Source organism: Parambassis ranga, chromosome 4 (genome assembly GCF_900634625.1).
Source record: "Parambassis ranga chromosome 4, fParRan2.1, whole genome shotgun sequence".
NCBI lineage: Eukaryota > Metazoa > Chordata > Actinopteri > Ambassidae > Parambassis > Parambassis ranga.
The window spans coordinates 11,727,026-11,745,013 of NC_041025.1; the positions used below are offsets into that span (position 1 = coordinate 11,727,026).

Genomic DNA, 17,988 nt, shown 5'->3' on the forward strand with positions numbered 1-17,988 from the left:
CCCGCACACACACACACACACACACACACACACAATGAAACTTATCACAGAGGATTAAAGGTACTCTGGAGTCATGAAAACTAGTAGAAGTTTTTACAAGGATGCTGCGCCTTGTATTGTGTAATTTTTAGAAAAAATGGACACTGTTTTTATATTATTCTATGAATTTCCAAATAACATAATTATAACATAACATAACATCATTTTCCAGCACTTTCTTTAAAGAAGCAGTAGTTTTTCCATCTGCAACTAGCTTCTCCACTGCTCTAACAAATTTACGATTTTTTTTGGGGGGGGGGGTATAACACTGTATATTGTAAACTAGAGAGTGAATACTGACATGGCCAATGTAGGCAATGAATCCCTTCAAAATGTGTAGTTTTTATATGGCAGAAAAACAAGTATATATAAAACTTGTATACATAACTTGTTTACAGAAATAATATAATACAAATCACCAGTAGGTAGTGTGCAGATTGTTTTTTGAGACAGACAGAGGGACACACAACCTGCAACAAAGGTCTGGTTGTCCAGGAGCTGAACCGTGGATGTTGTAGTCATATAACATTTACCCCTATCTTATAGTTTTACCTGCAGCCCCCCACTGCCATAATGTGATGTTTACATGGGAAGATGCACTCTGATCTGCCCTGTTTGTTACTGTGTGCATGTCTGACATTTACTGAAGCCGTTGGTAATGACACAGGAGGAACTGATACTGCAAAGCAGCTGAGCTGAGCATCCAGCCATGAAGAGAATACACATCCCAGGTTAACTGCCATTGATTCTTTGCTCTGCATGTATCTATTCCAGGCGGCGTTTCACCATGTCCTGCTGAGATGGCTATGTGGTATCTGTGTTTCACTTTGTATGTGTGGCAGAGTGGGGGAGATGCCACGGACATTCATATAAGAGCATATGTGATTCATGGGGGTGACAATTATTACTGTTCACCTACTGTCAATATGCTACTTATCAACACTCAATGTGAAAGCAAGAAAATGAGAATCATTTTTAGCAGTCACCAATCAGTCAACTATGTTACAGACATTGTCCCTGCTGGAGAGCAGCAACAGAGAGTTCCTGTGAATGTATTGTGGAGTCAGTGACAAGCTACAACCACTAGATGGCATTCACAAACACAGAGGGAGCACTGCTGATGCGTATCTCAGTGAGCATTAGTATTCTGGGGGCTGAGCCTATTAAGTAAAAGGCAATTATGAAAAAGGGAAAGAGAAGAGAGGAAAACAGAGGAGAGGAGGATGCCCACAGAGCTGCAGCAACAGTGTTAAAGACGGACAGGATGGACAGAGAGAACAACCCTACAGCCAAACACTATCTTCTAACAACTGCACTGCTGTGAGCCATATGAATTCATTAAGCTCCCTAAAGGTGGAGTTAAGAAGATATAAACCCACATAGCATGATATAAAACCATGTAACGTGTCAGTTGTATTTAATGTACTACATACAAATTAAGAAATAAAACGTGTGTGTGTGTGTGTGTGTGTGTGGTGTACCTGTAGTTGCCCAAGTAGACTCCATCAGGATTTAGCATGGGGACTATCTTGAAGATCACGTGATCTCTCAGGATCTGAGCAACGGGATGCTGGCTCACCAGGAAGTCAATCACACCTATCACACACACACACAGGAATATAGACTTGAAAAGAAAAGCAAAGGCAGGCTGGCAGTTAATTGAGTTTTGAGAAACAAAAGGAGAGGGAAGGACAGCGAGGGGGCATCGTCAGAATCGAGGGAGGAATAGGAGACGTCAAGCTTAAATCGATACAAATGGAATGGAGCTGACGGCGCTGGAAAAAACAGACAGTATACAGCGGGCTAAAAGCCAATTCATCTGATTCACGATGCACACACACTCCAAAACACAAGGACACATATACATAGATGAGACACATTACAGACAGACAGATTGACAGACAGACAGGCAGGCAGGCAGACAGGCAGACAGGCAGGCAGGCAGGCAGGCAGGCAGGCAGGCAGACAGGCAGACAGGCAGACAGACAGACAGACAGGCAGGCAGGCAGACAGGCAGACAGGCAGGCAGGCAGGCAGGCAGGCAGACAGGCAGACAGACAGGCAGGCAGGCAGGCAGGCAGACAGACAGACAGACAGACAGGCAGGCAGACAGGCAGGCAGACAGACAGACAGGCAGGCAGGCAGGCAGACAGGCAGACAGACAGACAGGCAGGCAGGCAGGCAGACAGGTTGTCAGAGTATTCTCCTCCATTACATGGAGACTGATGCTCTTGTGTCTACAGTGATATCAGGTTCATGTACAAGGTTATTGTTGAAAGAAAGCATTAAACATCACAATTTACAACTAGTATTTTAGTCTGTAGCTTTAATGTAAATGAGCTGTTGCAAGCTTTTCTGAAGGAGGGCTGTGTCGTTCCACATAGTACTCATTTGGGGAGAAAAACAGCACCTATGAGAGGGTTTTATTTGGTAGATTTAATTTGTATTGGAGCTCACAGATCTATTTGTGAGACACCAACTCCTTATAAAGTACATGTAATAAACGTCTTGTCATTCATTTAATAAATGTTATGCATTAAATATACGTTTTTAAGTTTTAAATTGGCTTCTCTATGAAAACTACAGTGATAGAAAACTTCTTGGATTGACATGTATACTTAAAGGAATTGCTCACAGGGTCCCCCTAGAGTCGATGAACCCTATTGTCTGCTACAACTGTCGAACACATTTGTTGACTAGCAGCCAAGAACACCAGCAAACTCCTTCAAAGCTGGAGCTGTGTGCTCAAACATGTCATCAGAAATATCGTCAATTTCCTAGCATGTTAGCTTCCAGCTAGCAATCAACTTGAATTTTTGACTCCTCATATTTTAGCTCTCGGCAGCGAGTGAAAGCCGGGCCGACATTAATCCTTGTTCAAGCTCTTGCATTATTGGGGATTTAAGGTATGGACTTTCACTCATTTCAACACTTTTTTAAGTTGCTTTCAGTTTATTTGCTAACTTTGAATTTGCTAACTCTGCGGATGTGATGAATACCGTAAAGTAGGAACATTTGCAGTCCTTTGAGGTACGGGTTCCTACTCGAACCCCAAAATTTTCTATAGTGCCAGTGCAGGCGATACAGACACTGTCATGCATTCTATTGTGAGTTGATGTAACGTCAGTGATTTTGGAAATACAGTTTGTTTGGTGTTGCTTCATATATAAACTATAATATGACCTCTGACATGTGGGGCTGCAGCTGCACCTAAATCAATCCAATGAAACCGGCATGAACACGACATTCAAACTTTACCTTGACAGATAAAAGAGGCAGGAGACTCTCCAGGGTGAACACGAGCTGTAAGAAAGACCAGCTTCTTCTCCTTCTCTGGACCCTGGTAGTCTATGGAGGAGGAAGAACAGGTGTGGAAAGGGGGGGGGGGGGGGTGTAACATATTAAGACAGGGAGTCAGAGGGTGAATCAGCTGTTAATTCACACATTACTTTTTTACGGACCTGTAGAAAGCAATAACATGTTACAAGTTTAGGTCGGTATCAAAGTTAGATTTACATGCTGCCTATTAGAGCCTGTTGGGTCAAAACATGAGCTGACCTGGCCGGCCATTTTCAGCCAGACAGGCATGAATGAAACATCAAACCAACACACAGCACAGAATATTAACCAGACGAGGTGAATTATACATCTACACAGGTCAGGATCAGTCCACAACAGGTGTGACCTGATACAGGTCTTCTTAAGTCTTCTGGCCTGGCTGAGGATTTTTTCCTCCTCACTGGCTCTGCTTTGGACAGGATGTCGGACAGATGTGTTTGACTCTGCCTGAACACTGCCAGTCACTTCACAGGTGCATGCTTGCACACAAGAGGGTTAATATACCTTTGAAATAAAAATAAATAAATAGAGGTTAAAAAAGTGTTTTTTTAGTGTATTTGAAACCAGCATCAAAAAGACAGAACATTATTTTGAAGTCAAATTAACCCTTGAATGTATTAGAGGCTACAGTAGGGTCTGATGTTTCTGTTGTTCTGCTCTGCTCATATTCAAACAGGCTAAAAGTTATGGCTAAATAAGAGAAAAAAAACAAACACCATCCATTCTGAGTTCCCAGTTTAAAAGCACAGAGGTTAAAGTTTTGCTGTTTTCTTGGCCAGTGTTTCTCTTCTAATCTGCTGTTGCTAATAGATGAAAGTGATTGCGTGCCTCATTGCTATACACAAACTTAATATCTTATCGATCCCACCACGCTCTTCTGCTGAGCAGAGAAAATGCTAATTAGCAACAGGCTATACACCTTTCCTTCTCTTTAATTCCAATTTAACCTCAGAGCAATACGTGTGTATGTGTGTGTGTGTGTGGGGGGGTGTACATGTGTGTCTGTCTGAGTGGGGTCGTAAACAAAAAAAACAAAAAAAGCATTGTTCCGTTTAAGCACTCTGCCTCTGATTTTATTTCGCTTTTTCCTCCCTCTGCCCTTCACAGAGACAAATGGCTTTGCCATTCAGGAGTCTCCGTGGAACGGGGCAGGCCGTTTGTTGTAAATGTGAGTGCTTGCGGTTTGGCCGGCCGCTGGGTGCTCGGTGGCTGTGAAATTCCATCACTTAGAAATTCTACTTTGGCCTCGACCCCAGGCCACCACACAGGCTCCTGATACAAGAACACAGCCGCGACACACACATTGTATAGTGCAAAGCTGCAATCAGGAAAAGAAAAAAGCACAGGCAGACACACACACACACAGCCATTTTCCCTACAGTAAAACCAAGAACCCAGAAAGTTGTGAGCCAAACCGGAGGCAGCTGCCAAGGTCCCGACTGTCTGGGAATTCAACCATCGTGGCCATGCTACATTTAGTCTCAGTGCTACTGTGCCCTTGCTGCTTCATCAAAACAATCTCTTCCAGCAGACTCCTGGAGCTTACAATGGATGTACTGTTTATCCCACACCGCTGTCTGTGTGTGTTTGTATGTGTGTGTGACTATGTCTCCTCAGGGCTCTCACAAATGCTCCCCAAGTAGTTGTTGTGTTTATGTGTCTGTATCTCTGCATTCCACTGTATCTGGCTGTGCACAGCCAAGCATTGTAGCACAAAATTAAGTCCCACTATTCCATAGGCGCTCCGACACCCACAGGGAAGCTGGAGGAAACAAGTACCACAGCTAGGCTGTATGTGATGAAAAGTCACATTGTAACATATGTGTGGGTGACGTATACCATGAAGGTTAGGGTCAAGTTCTAGTGTCTCAGGAGCAGAGTGATGATGCAGGAGCATCTCCTGACCTCAAGGTGTCAGTAGAGATCAGCAGCCAGGGGGCCGAGAGAGAGAGAGAGAGAGAGAGAGAGAGAGAGAGAGAGAGAGAGAGAGAGAGAGAGAGAAAGACAAGAGATTAGACTGAAAGGTAGCTTTCTAAGACAACACAAATGATCTAACTTCTTTCTTGGAAAAGTTCTCGTTTTTGTCTGTCTTTGCTGACATTTCTCAGAAGTACGAGAAGCAGAAAACCGCAGCAACAATAAATCTCTTCCATGAAGAGTGCTGAGCTCAAAGTGCCTTTTCATTGATCTGAGACGCCACTGTGTGGTTTTGTTCAAATAAATAATGTACTGTGATATGAAACTGAAATAAATACACACATTTTAGAAGCCAATCCTTGTCGATACATTTAAACAGCAAATAAGTGATCTAAACACTTGAAAAAACTCAAGTATGTTGGCATATTCTCATCTTCTCTTATTTGTTGTGTCCAAGTTTTGCAAAACGCTGCTATTGAATCAAAACATAAACATGTGATAAAGCAGAATTTAGTAAGTTAATACACAATCTGTCCATTTTTGTTACTTACTTAATGGTACAGACTTTAGATTTAGTACTTTATTGTTTTGATTTAAATAAAGCATTATTTTCCTTTGCCATCTGCCCATGATTTACATGTGTATGTTAATCATGTAAACAGTTTTCTGAGCTCACTTGTTCACTGCAGACATGCTCCTGTAGGAACAGTGCTTACTCCTGAGAGGCCATATCTCTCAATTATAAACCTCTTTAACTTCACAGCATTGCAGTCCTCTATGGGCCTGTCACAGCAGCTCAGAACATGAAAATATATAAGAATGACGAAGAAAGGGATAAAAAAAAATAAATAAAATGAAGTGAATGTTGTAGAATGTTGCAGAGGAGGGTGGAGGCTGAGCTGAAGAGGGTGGTGGTGGTGGGTGACAATGAGTGAGTGAAAGAGGCAGAGAGGCAAAATTTATGCCCACACTTCCAATTCAAAGTGCTCCTTCAGCATATTTCTCACCTGCCAAAGTCACGCGCTGCTCCGTATGGCACATTACTGCTCATTCTCTCGCGGCTCGCCAAGAGGAAATAAAAAAATTAAAGTATGTCAAACTACGATCAGCTCTGATAAATATGTAAATTGCTGGAGAGAAGAAAAGTGCCAGCGAAAAAAAAAAAAAAAAAACAACATAAATCTAATGGATTCTGAAGGTCAGCCCTGATTTTGCTGGTCAGCTCTTTCTGTGACAGCAGTCTGGGGAACTTTGGGTTCAGTCTCATAAGTTGTGACATGATGTAATTAACTGAGGTCTTCTTCATCATTCTTCTTCAGCAGCAGCTACAAAGGAAGCCCTGTCAGGACCTTCTTGAAGACATGGCATACATTTAAATACATTGTAAACTAAATTTGATTCAAGAAGATGGAGGTAGAGTTTGCTTGCTTCTTTAATATCATTCATCTTTAGGCTTTCTGACATGGAAGGCGCTAAGCTGTGTGACTACAGTAATCTTACTGGAAACCTAAAACCATCTTGGGTTTTAACCTATAGATGAAATATGGCCTATCTACAGTCTTTGTGGGGAGAGTGAGTGTGCTGTGGACCTGTGTGATACAAAAACACATTGTCACACTAGCCACAGCTTTATACCACATTATACCACAAGTCTCACACCAAGGCCACCCTATATCTCTGCCTCCGCCCTTCGCTCTGCTCTGTGGATTTTACACCATAATAAATTAGCCTCACTTTGGCGAGATGGCAACAAGACACGCTTGATGCTCTGCTCAGTGCGTCATATCGAGGATGGGCGCGAGCTGTAAATTGTCAGTGGCGTTGAATTTATACAAAGCCTTGGGACGAGATGCAGCGCTGTGTACTGCCCAGCTGAGTGAGCCCCAACAAGCATCAAAGCAGCCCACCCCACCCGCTGACACCACCCCTCTGCCACCTCAAGGACAAACAGAAAGAGAGAGAAAGAAAGAAGAAAAAGGAGAGGCAGAGAGGGATGAAGTGCACAGGGCTCTAAAGTGATAAGAGTTTTATGATGCTGTTTTCTTCCACAGGAATTGACCAGGTCCCCAACTTAAATTTCTGTGTGTGTGTGTTTGTGTCTGTAGGTGCCGGAGAGCCTGTGGCGTGTCTCAGATTTATTCAGCTCATCTTATTGTAGGGCGGCAGGGGGACTGCCAAGGCCTCCTCACACATTCATAAAGCATCCCCCCTGTCACTTCACACACCACACATTACACAGCTAAACCCTCACACTGAGGTGGAGTGGAGGAGATGTAGTGACACAGAAAAACATTACTAATTGTCTACAGTTTATAGAGAGCTGCAGAAGGGAAGGTTATTTACAACTACAACAAAACTGCTAAAACAGAAACACAGAAGTGAGGTGGTGACAGAGAATGAAACCAAGGCAAAGAGAGAACAAAGAGAAGCAGAAAATACAGCAGGACATGAAACCTCACTGAGCTCATTCAAAATTCTCCTTTAGCTGATTTCTTTTACTTGTGTTCCAAGATCTATGGGCACCTTACACATCAGTTAGAACAGCCTGCTGTGTTATGGAGGGACCATGAGAAGGTGATCAAACAAATAAATACGACATAAGAGTGAAACTGAAACTAAAACACATTAACACATGTCTAATTGTAGTTCTTAAGATGCTGCCATTTAACAACAGATGGTCAGAGAGGAGTCAAAGTAAACAAAGCCAAGCAAAATATGAAGAAAGGTCAGAGGAGCACAAGTTAGATCTCTTTGATCTGCTGCAAAATGCTCGGGTTCATCTGGAAAATGAATGCTTGAATTTCTAAGGAAATGGCCAAGGAAATGGTGGAACGCTGCAGGTGGAAGCTTGCTTTGCAACATCTGTCTTGAAATGTTTTATTCCAAACACAATTTTTATTTTAAACCAAAACGAAGATGAAGGGGCATGGATCAGTCAGTGTTGACTTGTGTGTACAGTGACAGCTGATATGCTGTTTCCATTTACTGTCTGATGTTCAGAATGAGAAGCTGTCAGAGCTCATCTCCGTGGACTGAACCTTCATAAGCTTTTCCCTGATAATCAGGCAATCTTTGGTACCGGCAGTATTAAAGGAGTCATTGGCTGTATTTTGGTCTTCTGTATACCAAGTGACAAAGGCACTGTTTACAAAATCTGAGAACTTATAGCCAATGCCAATTATTTTGAATTGAGATGACATAAAAGAATGAGTCCTCTCTACCGCCACACTTTTATCCAGTCACCCCCCCCCCCCCCTTTGTATTCTCTCTCCTTCACTTCCTCTCTGTTTCCTTGGCCATCATCATGACCAGCCAGGCTGTGTGTGTGCAGCTGAAGAGTGCAATCAAAGGCAGAAATGTGGTGGTCAGAGGTGTGTCTGATTGTGCGTGCAAGAGACAGAGAGACCGTGTGGGCCTTGGGAGAAGATTACAATGGCTGTGTTGAGACACCCCCCGATTGGCATCACATCCAGACAGAAAGGGGAGGGAATGAGTGAATGAGAGAAAAGAAAATCGGAAGAGTCATAAATGGGATGAAGGGGACAGAGAGAGAGACAGAAATAAAGCAAACGAGAGAGAGAGGGAAGAAAAGGGAGACAGAGAGAAGGGTGTGAGCAGAGGAAACCCTTGAGAAGACAGCATGTAAATACGCCAACGGCAGGCCTCTTAAGTGGAGATGAAGAGGCGGCAGGATAAAAAGCTCTGAGCACTGTGTGATTATGGATCAATTTGCCGCAATCAAGTCCCCTTATGGCTGGTCCCTGTGAAATGGAGAGATTTCTGCTCCTCAAGGGCAGCCGTGATGACAGTGGAGGTCACAGACGATGGGAGTGACAGAGTGAGACGCGCTGACGGAGGGAGACGACGAGCATCAGAGGGGACGGGAAGGAGGGGAAACATTCAGTCCTAAACAAAGTGCTATACCCACCCATCAGTATTCAAGCCTGAGCTGAAGGGCTTTCTAATTATGTTAATGGAGAGGTGGCGGTAAAATGCAGGCCTTTGGTCATCATTGACCAAGAGTGGACTGATAGCAACATGAGCTCTGGTTCTGTTTGGGTCACAAATGAGCAGTCAAGTGGATACACAGTGACTGTCTTGTTTCATACACTATTCACATGTCTGACATGATATTGGAGATTTAGGTGAAGCTGGCTGAAAGTAGAGGAGGTCACATGCATATGCTCTGTCTGTGAGCCTGTGACAACCACTGCTTTTCACTGTGAGAGAGAAATTGAATAGTTAATTGAATATTTAACTACTATATTAACTACCTAAAATGTAGTTTTATGATGAGCCACACCCAAATGCTGGGGTTAAAAATGGTTCCAGAATAAGGCTGCCTTATTGCCTTTGTCTGGTCTTCAGCGCCAGCAACAGCATCGTGATTTTTCTTCATGCCTTTCAGAAGCAGCCTGTATCTCTTACAGTCACACACTGTTTTGTGAAAGCCCTGTAAGTGTTGAGAAGGGGTGAGATAGGCAGTTGGCATAGAGGGCGAGACAGAGATTCACTAAGAGAGAGACAAAGAGACAGCTCTGTCAAGTATCAAAAGCAATAGGCCCTTTTAGCGATATGATACGGACGTCTGGCGCAAAGTCGGAGGCGGGGACTGCTTAGGGTTTGAAGGCATTGGTCACAGGCCTTTCTGAAACCCCGACTTCTCCTCTCTTGCCTTCAGAAAGTGATGACAGGAGGAGAGGAACATAAAAAGGAGGGATGGCTGGTCTGTGCGCGGCATGATACAGAATCAGAGGCAGCCAGTAATAGCCTTTTTTGAAGAATGCGCCACTGAACTTTAAGGGCCGTCTTGCTTGAAAGGACAAGTTACAAATAGGAAGAAAGGAGAGGGAGAAATGATTTCCCAGGGATATACCCCCTACTGTGCTGCCCTATCACTGCAACACAGTGTAAGAGTGTGTGTGTGTGTGTGTGTGTGTGTGTATACTGTACATGATTGTGTATTTAGAGAATGCAATGAACTACAAACAAGAGCGGCCACATGTGCACAAGCCAACACGCAACACATGAACACCTTCACCTGCATTAGAGCCCCACTATGTGGACAAAGAGGACACAGTTTGTTCTTAAATGTCATTCGGACCAGTCGCTTTTCAGAGAGAAGCTGTAACTAAATCCAACCTGACAAGCAGAGCAGACTGGCAGTCAGACATACGGACAGAACTATGTAGTTCTTTATTACTCCGTATCTTCCTACGTATCAATAATTTCTGAGCCACAATACAGCCGAGCTGAGGAAAACAACCACAGTGCATCCCAGCTTTAATAACTACCGCCACACCTTGCAGCTATGTCTTTTTCCTTCTCTTAGACTCCGTCTGTGTTCCTGTCACATTATTTTTCTCTCACAGCAACACAAAGTTAATCTGAGGGTTTGACAATCACAAACATACATGATACACAAACCTCATTGTGCATTATGTGTGCGTGTAAACAGGAGTGCATCAGCGTGCGGCAGCGACAATGTCATTCAGCAGTTTAGTAACAGGCCATTACCTTGTTAATACCAGTCTAATGGCCAGTCTGCTATTTTAAAAACGCAGCCATGTTTGTGCCATTAGCAGCCACTTAGCGCTTGACTCGAATCAACAGGCCACTGGGACGCTCCGAAAAAAAATATAACAAAGAAGATGTGAAAATATGCCCTGCCTCTATATTAACTCAGGAGCTACACATGTTCAGCTGTGGTTCTGAAAGAGTAAGAAAAACTTGCATGCTGAGGAAGAAGAACTATTAAATCTGATATTAAATCAGTTTTTATTTTAATGTAATAAAAATCTGCCTGTGATCATATTAATCTATTTAGAAGTATTTTGTTGCTTTTTGAGGCAGCCACAAAGTCATAACATTAACAAATGGGGAGCAGCGTTGGGCCAATAACGTCAGAATGATTGTGTTTGTCTTGAAAATACATAAACACAGCATGCATTGCTTTCTACCACACTGTCTTTTGTATAGTGCTACGAGTGGACTGCTGAAAATGTTCATATTGCACTATTGTTGTTCATGTTTGAAAAGAAAAGTTTATATAAAAAAAATACACACTCTTCTTCACCCAGCATCTTACTGCCTCTGCACTGGATGCTGGTTGCCTAGCAACCTTACAACAAGTGAACAGGTGAACCATATGGGAAATATGTGTGAAAAAAATGTATGGTGGTCAAAGGAAAATGCTTTTTTTAAACTCTTTTGAATTGTGTTTGCTGTTAGTTTGTTAGTTTGCTACATTTCACATCAGATTCACAAACGGGGTAAAAAAAATCGAGGTGAAAATAAGAACAGGTGTTTTGACCAAACCTTTTTTGACCTGTAAATCTTTTCAATACCAAAAACTGAGTTGTAGAGCTGTAAGTGTGAATCTTTATGTTGTGTGCAAATTAGGCAAACATGATAAGAGAACATGTTGAAGAACTTTAAGCTTTGAACAGGGGCTTTCATCACTTCAGAGGAAATGACATTGGATTACAGTAATTTTCTGAAGACTGAGCCCTAACTGTAGCCATAACCACTGTACCTAACTAAACTTGACTATTTCCTAATACTAATCCCACTCTTCAGCTTATGACTATATAAAAAATATATCCCTTGAACACACACAAATCACACACAAACAAAAAAGAGATGGGAAATGTGGTTGTGTTGCTTCTGTTTGTGCACAGTAGCAGTATTTTGTCTCTACAATTTCTATCATTTCACAGTTGTGTCTCCCATTTTAAGGGCCGCACTCTGTTCTCCTTAGCTGGCCAGTCTCCTTTCACATTAAGTGTGTGACATGCAGTCAGCCGCACTGGCTTGAACCTGTTGTTAGTAGTGGAGACTAGTCAGACAGCTAAGACAGCTTTGGTACCAAAACAGTGGAGGAAGAAAGCTGGTGTCTTGTTTTCAGCCTCAGCCACCTGAATAAAGTGCAGTAAACACGACATGATGTGTAACTGCCCCACATACAGTGCAGATGCAAATGTGATGATTAAACGAGAAGTGTATTAAAATGTGTTGCTGGCTGTATATAACCACATTTTCGACTGAGTTATCTAAATAAATACAGCACACATGACAAACTATAGCCTGCAGGCCTTTCTAATTCCAGTTTACCATCTCAAAGAGAATCAGCTTTCTATCAGAATCACTTTTTTCTCTGAAGTCTGAGAGGAAGTGCTGGGCAAGAAGTCGTGCAACGGAGGCACAGTCCATTTCGGCGCATCAATCGCTTACACAGACTTTGAACTCGGCTGTGGGTATGTTCAGCTCTTTAGTGATTTCCAAAGCTTTCAGCTGAATATCAGCTCTAGTAATAGGCAATTCTTCATTCCGTTTTGCAGACAGATACTCGCACACTCTCCCACCAAGCTGTTGAAAGCACTCCTTTTTGGGATGCTGGAAAGATTTCGTATGACTCTAAACATTTTTAAAGCTGTCTTTTAGGACTGCCATATTGACAGTTGTTTGATGACTCCGGCTCATTGATCACTATGATCTTTAATTGGCATCATAATTCCTGCAAGTCTCTCTCAGCTTAAAGTAGTTATAAAGCTTCTTTAAAAAAATTAATGCACCCCCCCACCCCTGTCTGTCACTCTGTCAGATGCATTAAGATTGTTTTTTTACATCATTAAAGACAATATCTGTTGTTAATTAACTCGAACATTTTGTTTTCTCAATGCCTCATATTTGTTGGAGAAAGACCAACATCTCAATAACTCCTAAAAACAACACACACATATATATAATCGATGGTGCGAGGTAGTACAAAGAAACAGGCGGAGGTTGGGTTGATGGCAGTCTGAGCAACAACGTGTGGGCCTGAGAGATAAAGCCAACATGAATATGCCAAAAACGGCTGCCACTTGTATCTGGCTCAAGTCGATCCCCAAAGACCTCCATGTTAAACTGCTCAGTTTTACAGCAGTACCAGCATGTTTACTACTAGTAGAAAAAATAGTGTGAAAGTTCGATATACGGTAAACTGGAGTATTTCAACCATTGTGATTTAAGCGCATTGTGTCCTGTGGTATTTTTTCCCATGACTTTAATTTTCAGATGCTCTTTATTGACGATGTTTAGGTAAAGAAATTGTTTGTTTAGGTTTAAATATGGTTAAATTAACATAAAACAAATGTAATGTGTAGTATCTTTCTATTTGGAGTCCTTATTCCTATGGGTGTAATGTGTGGCGCTCACAGAACACTCTTGACTTTTCATTATGTATTGATTACTGTACAACTCCTTTAATCACATATGAAGCAAAAAATCTGTATTCATTTATCTTCTTTCAGTTGCAAATGGAACATAAATGTGTTCAGTCTTCTCCATTATCACAAGAATCCAAGCAAAGCAATTAGCGAAATATAATCAGCTCTGACTGTACAGTAGAAACAAGCATCTTTCCCACATCTGCATGTTAAAATAAAAGAAACGATTGGATTCTACCCATGGGGTGAATCGACATGTTTTGGTTTTGTTTATGTGATTTAAAAGGGTAAAAAAAAGTGTTATCCATCTCCCTAATCTGTCTGTAAGTTAACATGAAAGGATTCAAACACAGTGTAATACCTGCGGTTAATACAACCCCCCACCCCCCCATGCTAAAGCTGCCATCAAATGTCTCAGATAACATCTCTGCTTATCTTGGGAAATTAAATGACTTACAGAATATCTAAAAAAAAAAGGAAAAAGATCTTTTTTTGGATTGTTGAATAACTGCTCAAAGGGAAAAAAAATGATCCACGGAAGTTGGAGAGAAAAAGAAAATGGCCTCTGAATTAAAGCAGAAAAACATGAAGTGAACACTGGCATTCACACTGTGTAGCATCCTGCCTACAGTATGTCAACAATGAAAACAAACGTGTTTGAAATGACACAAACAATGAAACTGTAATTGACTCTTGTTTGTCTCTTTCTCTTCACATTCCTGATTGGCTCGCCTGATGCAACGACTGCGTGATGGTTGGTTTAGGATTAACGTGGTTGCCATGACAACATGCAGAGCTGTGTTGGAATTGATGCAGGCGTGTGTGTGTGTGAGTGAGTGTGTGTCTGTATACTTTGTTTGAAGTGGCAGGCCTTTTCAGCAGCTTTGATCAGGGAAATGTTTGTAGTGGGGGCAAACCTGGAGAACAAACAGGACTTCAGAGAGATTAGCGATCTGTGGAACACACACTCACACACGCACACACACACACAAACCGTGAAGAAGTCAGCTTTCTGAATAAAATCAGCAACACAGATGGACAGCTCCTCAGCTGGAAATTACACTTTCTATTCTTCAGATGTGATGAGATATAATGTGCTGGCTGTCATTCCTCTGTTCTTTCCCTCTCTTTCACACACTCTCAGCTGTGTTTCCAGAAACATACCAAGAACAACTGACTGTGTGTGCTGTGTGCCCCTCTGCATGGCTGATGGTGTAAATCAGTGCTGAGGAGAGGCTAGGTGAGTGCTTCAGCAGCCAAGGTGTGACATGTGGACCCCAGGCTCCTCCATCATGCTATACTGAGAAGTAGCATGTGTGCCTTTATGTCAGCTTTAACTGTATGTGCACTGTGTGTGTGTGTGTGTGTGTGTGCGCATGAGAGGGCGAGCCAGAAGCAGTGATTCAGACAAATACACTGCACTGCCCGAGAAGCTCCCGACCCCAACCTAGATGGACAGCATTGTAGCTATTCTCAGAGCCACAAGCACATTACTCAGTCCCCAAGGTAGGAGGATAAGTCATCCGCTAAGGTCGCAGGAGGTGTTATGTCTCTCACTGCAAGTAGTTCAGAGTTTGAAGAATGAAGCTACAAGGCCGAAACTGAAGCTCCACAATCAGAATGACAAAATATGGCAACAGAGGGAAGAAATCCATTTAAGAATTTCCCTTTGATGGGTCTGTCCCAGACAAAAGACAGATACAGCATTAGATTAGATAGAGAGCATGTTAAAACTTTACAATCTGGCTGCCATTTTTATTGATAATAACACTGATTATGTAAGAGCATTTTGACAGAGGCTTAGGGCAGACAGAAGACAGGGAAACATAAAAAAAAGTCAGAGATTCATCCGGCAGAATGTCAGAACAAAATGTCATGGCAATGTAATGTAATGATATCTGTAGATAAGATGTTTTGGTCTGAACCAAAGTGGTTGACTGACCATTTCAAGTGACACTGCCTCTGTCATCCCTCCAGCTATGCTGCTACCAATGCTGAAAAAGAACCTTAAGGTGACCTGTATTAGTTCTTCTTTGTCAAAGAGATGGTGTCCAGTCCTGTATGTAAGGGTATAGCTGTGCTTATTGCAGCATGGGCAGTATGTCTCACTGTAATGTAATCTGTGTCTCTCTGTTGTTGAAGCAGGCTGAGTCAGGTCAAGAAACAGCGACGTGAGATGGCCCAGTCACACCCTGAGAAGCGTGTCCTGAGGGAGCAGACTGGAAAATGGTGATGCAATATTAATTGGTGATGCTGCGTGCCAGGAACTGCGGGGTTGTCTGGGGTTTGTCTCCCAAAGGAGAGGCTGTCAGGAGCTGAGAAAGACAGGCAAGATGAGTCGCTGACCTTGTCTGTCAGCTGGTGAAGGAGAGGAGTGTTGGGAAAGGAGACCCCTCACTCCCACTGACACTCAGATCAACACTCTGCCAGTCTATGGCAAGCCTGCTGGGACACACCCCAACAACCAGAGACACAGAAGACGCAGTGAGAGAGACAGAATGAATCTCCATGTTTGAACAAAATAAAAAAATGTGCTAATCCTATATTGCATAGACGCTCTTATAGTATAAGGTTAAAGGGGGATGTTGAAAGAGTAGCTGAACGTAACACATGTGCACACACATACCTTAATGATCCAGCAACATCATGACAACAAACAACCACAAGACTGATAATTTGTTCATTTTCTTTTCATGGTGAAAACTGTGTCTCAGCTAGTGGTGACCGCAGGGAGAGAAAGGGCAATACAAGCATATGGGTAGGAGCCATGTGTCATCTGGGGACACACAAACACTGGACACATGTCAGCTTCAATTAACCCTCTCCCATCTGTTTGTCTTTATTTCTCTCGCTCTTCCCTCCACTACCAAGATCTCAACTAGGTCTTGTAGTACAGTAAATCCCTACATACAGAAAAAAAACACTGTACCTGCAAATAGACAAGAAACTTTACTCCTCCTCATGTGTCACACCAAATATAAAGTCTTTCTTTTTATATTTGATTAAATGATTCCCTGTCAAAACAGATCTACTGTATTGAATTATCAATGCCATTGAGTTCAATAATTCAGGCTGCCCAGCAGTGTGCTATGCTGACGGTGTCATGGACTTTCCTGACACACTGTGAGTGTCCCTCCAGAGAGTTTGTATGAGTTTCCCTGCTCTGCAGGCAGCATGCTGACAAAAGGTTAAAAACACCCAATGAATGTAGAATATGATTTACAGCAACACATTATCACCTGAGAACACCTCATATGTGCATCACAATACAAAACTGACAGAGAGGCAGGTGACATAAAGACACTTTCTGTCTTTTTAACCAGAATTAAATTATCCGTGAGGTTAGAGTAGCATCAGGGCCACAGTTTCTCCCATCCTGAAGCCGAGTGCTGTTGATGTGTGGGTGCCACATACAGATTGAACCATCACGTTGTAATGCTGTTTCCTTCAGTCTGACAAAAGAGGCTCCGGCTGTGCTCCAGTGTTGGCAGTTACCTATGAAAGAACGCATCAGTCCAATTGACTTTCCTGCCCTGCCTGTCACACATCTGCGCATATTCCCTCTACTTGTGGCATACACACGCTCATGTACAGAGAAGTGACATACAAACAGGAATTACATGTCACAGTTACGCCACCTCTCACAGTCCCTATCCCGCGTTCCCACTAGTCTTTTCTAATCCATCCCCAACAACACCTTGTGTAGGATCTCTTCCTCTGCTTCTCCCTCTGACTGTCTTCCCTCCTTCCTGCCCCTCTTCACCCCCATCTCAGATCAACACCTAGCTGTGTGCAGGTGCAAGGCTGCTGGCAAACTGTCAGCTTGAGTCTCTTTTACTTAAACACACACACACACACACACACACACACACACACACAGAGCTTGCCTCCAACACAGGCACTTCCCACTCTGTGAATTGGTCTCCACACAGCGAGCTAGATTACACTCTCACTGTCAACACATAAAGGAAGACTAACATCAAGTGTGCAGAAGGTTGAAAAACACAGGCTGGGGACATGGAAGGAAAATAACACAGGGAAAACAGAGAAAAGTTAATCTTTTGGGGCAAAATTAAAAAAACAAAATGAGTGTTGCATTGCTACTGTAGTCAAAAACAGCATTTAAGCAGGCTGTTAGCTGCAGCTTACAAGACAAAGAATTAGCCCGTGCTGAAAACTGGCAGTCACTCAAAACACAATGAAATGTAAGTGCAGGCAAGATATGAATGACACACATGGGCTCTATGTGTCATGACTGGAAATGACTACAAAACACACCTGTACCTTCACTCTGTACCATATTGCCTAATTACTTTATACATGAGATATAAACAATTGGATTAAGGTGAATGAAAACATACAACCCACATGGTTTTTTATACAATTTTTCATTTAATTGAATTGTTCTGAACACATCTGCCTAACATGTTACAGTAAATTCAGATGACTTATAGTGTTGTACAGAACACAGGACACGCACAAA

General features: G+C 42.5%; 1 protein-coding gene across 1 annotated transcript in view; it reads right to left on the minus strand.

The window, feature by feature from the left end:
- Positions 1–17,988, minus strand: part of agbl4 (AGBL carboxypeptidase 4) — a 211,315-nt gene that overhangs the window by 21,782 nt on the left and 171,545 nt on the right. Inside the window, exons 7-8 of the mRNA XM_028403749.1 lie at positions 3,298–3,367; positions 1,521–1,635 (exon numbers count right to left, since the gene is read on the minus strand). Coding sequence (XP_028259550.1) covers positions 1,521–1,635; positions 3,298–3,367 — 185 coding nt within the window. The remainder of the gene's footprint in view (positions 1–1,520; positions 1,636–3,297; positions 3,368–17,988) is intronic.